At 36.3% G+C, this 12,701-nt stretch overlaps 1 protein-coding gene across 1 annotated transcript in view; it reads right to left on the bottom strand.

The window, feature by feature from the left end:
• Window positions 1-10,012, bottom strand: part of FOLH1 (folate hydrolase 1) — a gene marked incomplete at its 5' end in the record, with an annotated part of 37,565 nt that extends 27,553 nt beyond the window's left edge. Inside the window, 3 exons of the mRNA XM_027099955.1 lie at window positions 5,756-5,849; window positions 8,913-9,099; window positions 9,887-10,012. Coding sequence (XP_026955756.1) covers window positions 5,756-5,849; window positions 8,913-9,099; window positions 9,887-10,012 — 407 coding nt within the window. The remainder of the gene's footprint in view (window positions 1-5,755; window positions 5,850-8,912; window positions 9,100-9,886) is intronic.
• Between the last annotated feature and the right edge of the window lie 2,689 nt (window positions 10,013-12,701).

Genomic DNA, 12,701 nt, shown 5'->3' with positions numbered 1-12,701 from the left:
CATAGAGAATTGGCAGTGGACACATTGGGGGAAGGGGAGGGTGGGATGAACTGGGAGATTAGGATTGACATGTATACAGTACCATGTGTAAAATAGACTGCTAGTAGGAACCTGCTGTACAGCACAGGGAGCTCAGCTCGGTGCTCTGTGATGACCTAGATGGGTGGGGATGGGGGGATGGTGGGAGGGAGGTCCAAGAGGGAAGGGATATGGGGATATACATATACATATAGCTGATTCACTTTGCTGTACAGCAGAAACTAACACAACATTGTAAAGCAATTATACTCCAATTTAAAAAAAAAGAGCGAGAAAGAAAAGAAGACAGCAGTGGTCTAAGAATAGCCATGTATGGATGCTGACTGCCACCATCATTAATAAATGATCCTGCACTGAAGCCAAATAATTAATTTGAGAGTAATTTATGATAATGTGTTGCTAGGCAATTAAAATAAACTTCTGAGGAAAAAAAATAACAGAAAAAAGTTGGGAAAATTTGCAAATATATGAAAATTAAACACTGACCCTAAATAACCAATGGCTCATAGAAAAAAATCACAAGAGTAAATAGAAAATACTTTGAGATGGGGGCTTCGCTGGTGGTGCAGTGGTTGAGAGTCCGCCTGCCGATGCAGGGGACACGGGTTCATGCCCCGGTCCGGGAAGATCCCACATGCCACGGAGTGGCTGGACCCGTGAGCCATGGCCACTGAGCCTGCACATCCAGAGCCTGTGCTCCGCAACGGGAGAGGCCACAACAGTGAGAAGCCTGCGTACCACACACACACACAAAAACTTTGAGATGAATAAAAATGAAGACATAAGACACCAAAAGTTATGAGATGCAGTTAAAACAGTGTTTAGAAGGAAATATATAGCTGTAAACACCTATATTAAAAAAGTAGAAAGCTATCAAATCAATAAACTAATCTTCCACCCAAAGAAACTCAACAATGAAAAGAAAGCTAAATTCATATAAGCATAAGAAAGGCAATAATAAAGACTGGAGCAAAAATAACAAAATAGAATCTAGAAAAAAAGATAAAGAAAAATGAATGAAAGCAAAAGTTGGTTCTTTGAAAAGATCAACAAAATTGACAAATCATCAGCTAGACTGACCAAGAAAAAAAGGGGAAAAGACTAAAAATCAGGAACAAAAGAGGGAATACTACTATTGACTTTACAGAAATAAAAAGGATTATAAGGGAACACTATAAACAGTTATATGCCAACAAATTAACCTCAATGAAATGAATTCCTGAAAAGATATAAACTACCAAAACTGAAGAAAGAGAAAATGTAAGTAGGCTATAACAAGTAATCAAAACTTCTCAGAGGGTTTCCCTGGTGGCACAGTGGTTGAGAGTCTGCCTGCCGATGCAGGGGACACGGGTTCGTGCCCCGGTCCGGGAAGATCCCACATGCCGTGGAGCGGCTGGGCCCGTGAGCCATGGCCGCTGAGCCTGCGCGTCCGGAGCCTGTGCTCCACAACGGGAGAGGCCACAACAGTGAGAGGCCCGCCTACCACAAAAAAACAAAACAAAACAAAAAAAACTTCTCTGAAAGAGAAGCCCATACGGCTTCACTGCTGAATGCTAGCAATCAGTAAAGAATAAACACCAATCCTTCACATGCTCTTTAGAAAAACAGAAGGAACATTTCTAAAGTTACCCTATGCGACAAACATTACCATGACACCAAAACCAGATAAAGCAATCACAGGGAAACTAAAGATAAATATGAATATTGACACAAAAATCATTAATAAAATACTAGAAAACCAAATTCAACAGCATTTTGAAAGGATTATACACCATGACCGAGTGAGATTTATTCCATGAATGCAAGACTGATACCACATACAAAAATCAAAAAGTGTAATATACCACATTAACAGGCTTAAGAAAAACCACATAATCAGAAAAATTGATGCAGAAAACAAACAACCACAGCAACAATAAAACACTGGGGAAAATTCAACATCCATTCATGATGAAAATTATCAGAAAACTAGAAATATTGAAAGAAAATACAAGACAAACCTGAAATATTTTGTGATGTCAGAATACAAGTGCTTATAAAAGGATTGGAAGAACTGTGTTTTTTTTATATTGCTGGTAGGATGTAAAAGGATACAACCACTATGGAAAAGGTTTGTCAGATTCTTACAAAAGTAAACATGTTATTATCATATGACCCGGCAATTGCACTCCAGAGAAATGAAAACTTACGTTGACACACAAATCTGTACATGATTATCTGTAGCAGCTTTATTCATAATAGCTACAAACTAGTTGTTCTTTGAATGGTGAAACAAACTGTGATACCAAATACAACGGAACACTCCTCAGTATTAAAAAGAAAAAAAACTATATATACAACAACTTGAACAAGTCTCCAGAGAATTATGCTGAGTGAAGAAAAACCCCACAAGGGTATACATTTATATAACATTCTTGAGATGATGAAATTATAGAAATGGTGAACAGATTAGTAGTTGCTAGGAGTTAAGGTTAGAGGGTATGGATGGAGGGGGACAGGAAAGGAGTGGGTGTGGCTAAAAGGGCCACATGAGGGATCCTGGTGATGATGGAAATGTTTTGTGTCATGAGTATAAAAAGAAATATATCAGTATCTTGGTTGTGATATTGTACTATACTTTGCAAGATGTTACCATTGGGGAAAGCTGGATAAATGGCCTAGAGGGACTCTTTAGTACTACTTACAGTTGCATGTGAATCACAATTATCTCAAAATAATGAGTTTAATTCTTAAAAATTAGGAACAAGCTAGATGGGCAGAAAATGATGTGCTAGAATTTCGTCATGTAGCCTCTATTTAGCTGTGAGCTTCTATACTATATTTTGAGGGCCCTGAGAACAAAGTCTATATATAAATCATACTCTTATCACAGTGCTTGACAAAAAGAGGCCATTCCATAAGTGTACCTTGAGTGGACAGGCTGTAGGAAGCCATTAAAAGTCTTCTGAGCAGAGACACAAGAATGAGACAGTGTCTTGACAAAGAGATGCCTCCTAAATGCTTGTGCTGTTGAATAGAGAATAAGTGATGCTCAACAAAGCTGTCTTTTACATCAGACATGAATTTGGGTCCCAGATCTATCACATACTCTCTGAACTTTGATTTCTTTATTTGTAAAATTAGTTATCACAATACTAACACATGTAGTTGTTTTATGGGCTAATTGATAAAGAGTATGTAATCATTTAGCAAAAAGTAAGTGCTAGAATATAATTAGCACTCTATGCATGTTAGATGCTATTATCATTGTCTTTATTATTATTGTCGTTGCTGTCATTATAATCCTGATAGTTACTCAGGGAGACAAAAAGAAACCATGTAACCACATTCCCTTCAGTACAGATGCAAAAAAGAATAAGAAAGAACACACACCCTGTTCCCCTTTTCTCCCACCTAGGTAAACACAATTTTCTTTTTTCTATAATTCACATTTCATCAACTTTTTATTAAAGTTGTCGGCATACCTGGGCCATTATATAACTTTATGTCTCTCCTCTTCTTCTCAAATACTTGTTAAGAAACTTTCATTTTATGATATATCCAATTTGTAAAATACTGTCTATTCTAATTAATACATAATGTTACACTGCTAACCGTTTGTGGGAATATGAGAACTGACTATAATGGATATGTAGCACACTCCCTAGATAATTATGCAGAGGGAGTAAATACTCCCAATTAAATTCATAAACAAATTACATGTTCTTAAAATGTTTTATGACTAAATTCCAGTCTAGAACATTTCACTATACCTTAGAAGGTATGGATGGTAAAACAGAAATTATCTTATTGCTTTTAGTATACACAGATCATCTTCTCCTTCCAAATACATTTTTAATACATTTCTGTACTACCAAAATTCATTTTTAATCATGGTGTTTTGAATGCAAAATATACTTCCATAGAATTTATGTTATTTAATGATGACTGCATTTACAAAATGACTTACTAAAGCTGACTTAAATACATTTGGTAATTTTTTTGATCAAGTATTAATAATTCTACTACCCAGTTAGGGCATAGCCAAATTCAACTAGTTTACCAGAGCAGTCAAATGGTAGACATGGCTAAATAAACCTCACGTCCAATTCTGTATAATCCTTCCTTCTTTCCTTCCATGCACTCTTTTTCTAACTACAAAGATAATACAGGTTCACTTTTTAAAACATATAATTTAGGGATTATATATATATATATATATATATATATATATATATATATATATATTTGAAATCTACTTTTTCTATTTAATAGTATAGCATAAGCATGTACCCACATTGTTAAATACTCTTGTACAACATATATTTTAATGGCTTCATGTACTGTCATAGACAGTAATATATTTAACTACTTATCAATTATTGAAGATTTGTGTTGTTTACAATTTTCCACTATCACAGGTAAAGCTACAATCACGTTCATCTTTTAAATATAATGAATATTTAGACTTTATATTTACACAAACACATAGTCCGTGGTGCCCTCAAAAGTTGTGCCCCATCCTGAATCTTAACCCATGTGGTAAAGCTAAGAGCTCAAAAGAAAAAAAGACCAGGGTGCTTGCTATTCCTTAATCTGCCCTTAAATTGGACAGACACCTCCAATTCTCTGATGACAGCCTCCTCACCTGTAAAAATGAGGGCACTGAACTAGGTCATAAATAAGTTTTCTTATACATTCTAGAATAAAATGATTAAGAATGCCTTAAACTCAAAGAAGAAAAGGGACTAACTGGCCAGATGCTTTGGTCTCCAGTGATTCTACTTTCAGAGAAGTCAGTGCTCTCTCCCCTCCTCAAGGATAATGGAGAAGAAGGGACATGCAGATGAGAGAAAGAAGGACAGGAAAGAGGAAAGAGCTCCAATGTCAGGTTAAACAATAACAACTTTGGAGAAGCTTCAATAGTGAAAGCAGAGGAAGAAGTGGAATGGATAAAGATGAAAATCAATGGAAGATGCTTTCAAAGGGCATTATTCCAGGTCCACCAAGAAGTAGACAATAAGAGGTTTCAATAAGTAAGAGATTTATTAGGGGAAAGGCATGTGAAGGAAATAGCAAGGGAGCTAAGAGAGGCTGAGAAAGCCATCAGACTGCAATGCAGGTCAGAAATGGGGTAAAAGAGAAAGAGAAGAAAGAAGAATGCTGGTGGCAGAATCCCTTGATAGCAAGGCTGTCAGGGAGTCCTGAGCCAGAGTCTCCCATCAGAGGAGTCCCATGCCTCCCAGTAATGGGCCTCATTTAGTACCCTTGCTGCATTTAGTTACTGACTGGGAGCATCTATGGGAAGCATGGCCTTGTTACAAACAGGGTGATGGATTTCAAAACACAGTGGAGCACCTTATCAATGACACTCCCCACAGTTGATGATCTGAAAGACTCACTTTCATGGCTGTCACACACTGGATACCAGTATTTAAAGCAAATCCCAGGTTAGAACCACTGTTCTATAAAATGGTGATAAAATTGTATGCTTATTTGATTTTCTGCCAACACATAAAAGAATAGACACTATCTGATTCCATTTATATCAAGTTCAAAACCAAACTAATCAATGATGATAGATATCAGAAAGTGGTTGCTTCTAGGGGGGTATGGTAAAAATTGAGCACAGAAAACTTCAGTATCAAATAATGGAGATAAAAGCATGAAAGTTGAAGATTGCCAGTAAAGAGAATTACCCAAATAGCCATCGGTTTGTTTCTTACAAACTTACTCTAGGAGCTTCTGTGCATCATAGTATCCAATTGGATGAACAGGAATACTTGGAAGACCAACAGCCTCTGCGATTTCACATCTATAAGCATATTCTGAAAAAAAGTTGAACATACTTCTAATAAAAATGGAGTCCCTTTCAAAATGTTCTCTGTAAATCAGATTAAACACATTCTTAAATTGCATCTACTAGAACTGTTACAATTAGAAAGACAGTTTCAAATGTTAGCGAAAATGTGGAGCAACTGAAACTCTCATACATTCTTGTAAGAGTGTATAATTAGAGAGTCACTTTAAATAACTTCTTTGAAAAATAATGTTATGCAGAATTATGCCCTATGGCAGAACAATTACACTCCTAGGTATTTACCCAAGAAAGATGGAAACATATGCCCACAAAAAGACCTGCACAAAATTGCTCATAGCAGCTGAATCTAGGTAGCCCATATGGGACACAGTCCAGCTGTTTGTAAATAGGAGAATGAATAAGCAATTTGTAGAACAGTCCCATAATAGAATTCTACTCAGCAAGTAAAGGGAAGAAACTATTAACACACACAATAACATGAGTAATCTCTAATCGTTGTACTGAGTAAGAGCAGCAAGGCAAATGATGAGGGAAAATCATAAATTTTTCTATGACCGGGAAATCAAACTAAGAAAGGAAAAAAATAATATGCCCGCTTTGTGGTAGGCCTTTCCCAATGTTCAGTGTGCATCTGTATTGTACATTAACCAGACCTCCTCAAACAGGAGGATGTAATCACCTTTAAGAAAAATGGTTGCTTTATTCAGACAATTTTCAGGTTATTTTAGTTTCTTTTTCATCCCATACAGGGAGTTGTATTGACCAAAACATCTTTGATCAACTTTATGTAGAATGCTAACCTGTCAATACAACACAGAAATTCTTTGTCTCAGAAATGTATAAAATTGCATCTCTAACTCCTGACCAATGGAACAGTTCTCAGAGCTTCTGCAAATCTGTTCCCTGGGTTATAATCCTCAGTTTGACTCAAATAAAATTCTCTTTTCTTTCTTCTTAGCTTGACTGTTATTTGATTTTCCACCAACACACAAAAGAATAGTTACTATCTGATTCCATTTATATGAAGTTCAAAACCAAACTAATCAATGATGACAGATATCAGAAAGTGGTTGCTTCTAGGGGAATATGGTAAAAATTGACCAGAAAGGGGCACCAGAGAACTTTCTGGAGTCATAGAAATGTCCTATATCTTATTTTGAGTGATATAGATACATGTAATTTAAAAAAATTATTGAATTAACTCAAGACCTGTGCATTTTGTTACATGTAAACTCTACCTCAAAATAAAAACACATTTTCTGTCATTTCTTCAGATTTAAGAAAAATAAGAGCTATTTTTCCATTTTTTTCTTCAAAGTTTTAAATTATAAGAGCTTTAGGGGATTGCAAAAGCTATTCTTTTTATAGTAAAATGACATAATAATATGTTGCATGGGATTTGTTTTAAAATTCTTTAGGGTAATAATGCAAAAGGAAAGACGAAGAGATAAAATAAGATTGACAAAGTGGTGACAATTTTCTCTATTTTTTTGTATGTTAGAACTATTCCATAATAAAAACTAAAATTAAAAGGAAAAGAAAAAAATAGGGCACAAAAGGGAATTCAACAAATGCAAGCCTCACAGGGATAACATGATTTTTCTTTCTACAATGTCATCTTTTAAATTTGAGGATAATAAACAGAAATAGTCCAGTTAATCTTATTTTATGTTCACATGTTTTTTTTGTGTGTGTGGTATGCGGGCCTCTCACTGCTGTGGCCTCTCCCGTTGCGGAGCACAGGCTCCGGACGTGCAGGCTCAGCGGCCATGGCTCACGGGCCCAGCCCCTCCACGGCATGTGGGATCTTCCCGGACCGGGGCACGAACCCGTGTCCCCTGCATCAGCAGGAGGTACAATTTTAACTTTATATAACCAACAGAGCTTGGGAGAAGTTGCATTTTTCAAAGCTTGGGAATAAAAAGGCTAAGTAAGTAAAGTTCAGGTAGACTTAAGTGATTTTATTATAGGATAATATGTATTGCTTTACAAAAATCTATGATAATGTACTATATTCCAAGATTTACGAAGCCAAAATGCATAAACTTTAAAGGAGTTTACAATTTGATAGAAAAACCAGATGAAATATAAATATGGAAATGCCATGGATACTTGGTAACCTATTTTATCCAAGGTACACACCTTAGTTAGTTTTAAACCACACAAATTAAGTGATCACAGATTTTTGTAAATGTCATCAACTAGCTGAGTACATTCAAAATAAATTAGCTCCCTTTGTTAATGATCTACTGTTTTACAGCAGAGCATTTCAGCATAAGACAAACATGTGGACTCCGGAGCCAGACCATCTGAATTTGAATCCCCACTCCTCATTTAGTGGTGTGATGGTCTAGGGCAGAGTTTGCTTATTTCTAGTCTCGCTTCCCTCCTCTATCAAGTAGAGATAATAACATAACAAAGCTTATAGGGTTGTTAAGGCATGTAAGAGCTAGCATTTAGGAAATACTCCTTGAAAGTGATCACTATTATCTTTATACAGCAATGATACAATAAGCATTTTCTAGGCTCTAAATTCTAAATGTCATTTCAGGGATTTATAGAACTTCTTTTGTTCTACTATCCCTTATCTACAACTAGAAATTTTAAAAACTGTGAAATCCATTAATTGGGGGGAATTTACTTGTCAACAAAACATGATCTGATGTAAACTAATTTGGAAGCAAGATCTGACTTGAATAGACAGACTATATTACTTACATTCCTCTGCTTAATATGATTATTCATACATTTTACTGCAAAAATATTTACATGCTTGCTTCCCATTTTATGTTCCAGCCTCCTATGTGAATGTTATGCAAGAAATGGTATATGCACCATATTACTTTTAAATATCTGAAAATGTCTGCATTTCAAAACCTATCAGACCCGAGGATTCCAAATAAGGGATAAGGGACCCGAACCAACAATTTTCTGAGTTCAAATTCCTTTATTCTTAGACACAAAGAGAACGAGAAAAAGACATACTTTATCCATGTGTCAAAGGAAATCCTTTGGTAAAATCACTTTACAATGTTAAGGTTTTTGTGATGATTAAGGCCTGGTCACTCACCATTTGCTGGGTAGCCAGGTGTGAGAGGGTCCCCTGCACCATTAAGATTTAAGATATTTCCACGCTGAACACCACCTCCAGGAAGATTCCAACCACCTGGATAGGACTCCACCCCGGGAGCAAAGTAATCAGCAGGATCTGAGTACAAAATGATCCCTTTGGCCCCAGCCAGCTGGGCATTTTTAACCTGGAATAGACAGTCTTTCATATTTTAGGTTGGTAACTCAAAATTACTCTTAAATAAGTAGCTAAACTTTATCTTCAATCTTTTATCCTTAGACTTAAAACAAGGGACATCTCACAGAGAGTTGGCTTTTTCTTTTTCCTACTGCAAGCTCTAAAAATGAGTTTCCAGGGCTGAATCAGCCCTCAGAGCAGCAGATTTTAAAAATGTACATATTAGTGGTAGTGAGTATGTGCTACTTCCTTCCTCTAGTCTAGAAGCACAATAAGCAAGTAGACTCCACAGACTAGACTCCCATTTCTTCTATGGTTGAGAGGGAATATTTCTGAAATTTAGTTTCCCACAAAAAAGGAAAAAATATTAGCAAATCAAGCCAAATTAAGTGATAGTAACTTTCAAAACTGCTGTGTATAAATTGGTTTCTCTCATTACCTATAATAAGAATACTAAAATTTAATTTAGTAAATATTTTCAAAGGTAACATTTAAAACAAAGATACTGAAGGTTAATAACAAATCAAATGCATGCTTCTTTGTAGACCACAGGCATAATGTGTAGGTATGGAAAAAACCTGTTCTGTTTCCCTGAACTTCTACCCTGGCCGAATTCAAATGACCCAGTTTAAAACCCCTGTATATAAGCTAGAAAATGTATCTTCCCTATTAGGTGGGCTGGTACAGAGTATGAGAAGATCACAGTCCTCCAAAAGTTTTAAGGATGTGGTTCTACCCATGTAAGATACAATATAACTTTTTATTTTTGTGGAAAAGAAAAAAAGATTATTTTTTACCTTATTTCCTCTGAAAATTTTCCCATATCTGGCAATCAGAATCTTCCCAGAGCAATTAATTTTCATGTCCCGCTCTAGTTTAAAGAAGTCTTCAGTTCGTGCGTAGTTAACATAGACTAGGTCACCCTGTTGAGATCATGGATGACTTACTACAAGTAAGATTTAATAAAAGAGGTTTTTCTGCGTGAAGACTGTTTCACATCTTTGAAAGAGGTAAGAGACAAGAGTATGCAAGAGGGTCAGAAAAGCATGAGCCTCAGGTAAGAGATTCAACAGAGAAATGAACTTGAATTAAGAAGGCAATTACCTGGGTAGAGACTTATGAGTTAACTATTAAGTTCTGTTTATGTTGATGTCTCCTGTAAAGTGACCATAAAACTATAGAAGTGTTCGTCAGGAAAATACACATAAATATACACACTGCAATTTGGCAGGGGTCAGATATCCGAGGTGAAAAAGCCCTAGATGAGAGCTGTATTCTCTTTGAAGTATATTCACAATGGGTCTTCACACCACCAGGTAAAAAAGAAATGTCAGGTAATACTGCTTTATGGGTCTGGCTTCAGGATTAGGCGCGAGTATGCTAACATCTCGGAGTATCAACATTATCATTTGTAAAATGGCCTGTTAGATTAGATCAGTGTTCTTCATACATTTTTTCTGCTCACCTACTCCCTAGATTATTTTTGAAGAGAAATGTATCCCTCCTTTATTTTTTATAATTTGGATTTTTTTAAACATCTTTATTGGAGTATAATTGCTTTACAATGGTGTGTTAGTTTCTGCTGTATAACAAAGCGAATCAGCTATAGGTATACATATATCCCCATATCCCCTCCCTCTTGCATCTCCCTACCACCCTCCCTATCCCAACCCTCTAGGTGGTCACAAAGCACTGAGCTGATCTCCCTGTGCTATGCGGCTGCTTCCCGCTAGCCATCTGTTTTACCTTTGGTAGTGTATATATGTCCATGCCACTCTCTCACGTCGTCCCAGGTTACCCTTCCCCCTCCCTGTGTCCTCAAGTCCATTCTCTACATCTTTGTCTTTATTCCTATCCTACCCCTAGGTTCTTCAAAACCACTTTTAAAAAAATTTTTAGATTCCATATATATGTGTTAGCATACAGTATTTGTTTTTCTCTTTCTGACTTCACTCTGTATGACAGATTCTAGGTCCATCCACCTCACTACAAATAACTCAATTTCATTTCTTTTTATGGCTAATATTATATTGTATATATGTGCCACATCTTCTTCACCCATTCATCTGATGATGGACACTTAGTTTGCTTCCATGTCCTGGCTATTATAAACAGTGCTGCAGTGAACATTGTGATACATGTCTATTTTTGAATTATGGTTTTCTCAGGGTATATATGCCCAGTAGTGAGATTGCTGGGTCGTATGTATGGTAGTTCTTTTAAAAATTTTTAAGGAACCTCCATAGTGGCTGTATCAATTTACATTCCCACCAACAGTGCAAGAGGGTTCCCTTTCCTCTACACCCTCTCCAGCATTTATTGTTTGTAGAATTTTTGATGATGGCCATTCTGACTGGTATGAGGTAATACCAAATTGTACTTTTGATTTGCATTTCTCTAATGATTAGTGATGTTGAGCATCCTTTCATGTCTTTGTGGGCAATCTGTATATCCTCTCTGAGGAAATGTCTGTTTAGTCTTCTACCCATTTTTGGATTGGGTTCCTTGATTTTTGATATTGAGCTGCATGAGCTTCTTGTATATTTTGGAGACTAATCCTGTGTCAGTTGCTTCATTTGCAAATATTTTCTCCCATTCTGAGGGTTGTCTTTTTGTCTTGTTTATGGTTTCCTTGCTGTGCAAAATCTTTTAAGCTTCATTAGGTCCCATTTGTTTATTTTTGCTTTTATTTCCCTTTCTCTAGGAGGTGGGTCAAAAGGGATCTTGCTGTGATCTTGCTGTGATTTATGTCATAGAGTGTTCTGCCTATGTTTTCCTCTGAGAGTTTTATATTGTCTGGCCTTACATTTAGTTCTTTAATCCATTTTGAGGGGTTTTTTTGTGTATGGTGTTAGGGAGTTTTCCAATTTCATTCTTTTACATGTGGCTGTCCAGTTTTCCCAGCACCACTTATTGAAGAGGCTGTCTTTTCTCCATTGTATATTCTTGCCTCCTTTATCAAAGATAAGGTAACCATAGATACATGGGTTTATCTCTGGGCTTTCTATCCTGCTCCATTGATCTATATTTCTGTTTTTGTGCCAGTACCATACTCTCTTGATTACTGTAGCTTTGTAGTATAGTCTGAAGTCAGGGAGCCTGATTCCTCCAGCTCTCTTTTTCTTTCTCAAGATTGCTTTGGCTATTCGGGGTCTTTTGTGTTTCCATACAAATTGTGAAATCTTGTGTTCTAGTTCCATGAAAAATGCCATTGGTAGTTTGATAGGCATTGCATTGAATCTGTAGATTGCTTTGGGTAGTAGAGTCATTTTCATTCACAATGTTGATTCTTCCAATCCAAGAACATGGTATACCTCTCCATCTGTTTGTGTCATTTGTAACTTCTTTCATCTGTGTCTTATAGTTTTCTGCATACAGGTCTTTTGTCTCCTTAGGTAGATTGATTCCTAGGTATTTTATGCTTTTATTGCAATGATAAATGGGAGTGTTTCCTTAATTTCTCTTTCAAATTTTTCATCATTAGTGTATAGGAATGCAAGAAATTTTTGTGCATTAATTTTGTATCCTGCTACTTTACCAAATTCATTGATTAGCTCTATTGGTTACCTGGTAGCATCTTTAGGAGTCTCTATGTATAGTATCATGTCATGT

This window comes from Aethalodelphis obliquidens, unplaced genomic scaffold, assembly GCF_003676395.1.
Source record: "Aethalodelphis obliquidens isolate GAN/ISIS:26980383/991018 unplaced genomic scaffold, ASM367639v1 scaffold162, whole genome shotgun sequence".
Lineage (NCBI taxonomy): Eukaryota > Metazoa > Chordata > Mammalia > Artiodactyla > Delphinidae > Aethalodelphis > Aethalodelphis obliquidens.
This window is presented reverse-complemented; position numbering and strand designations above follow the sequence as displayed.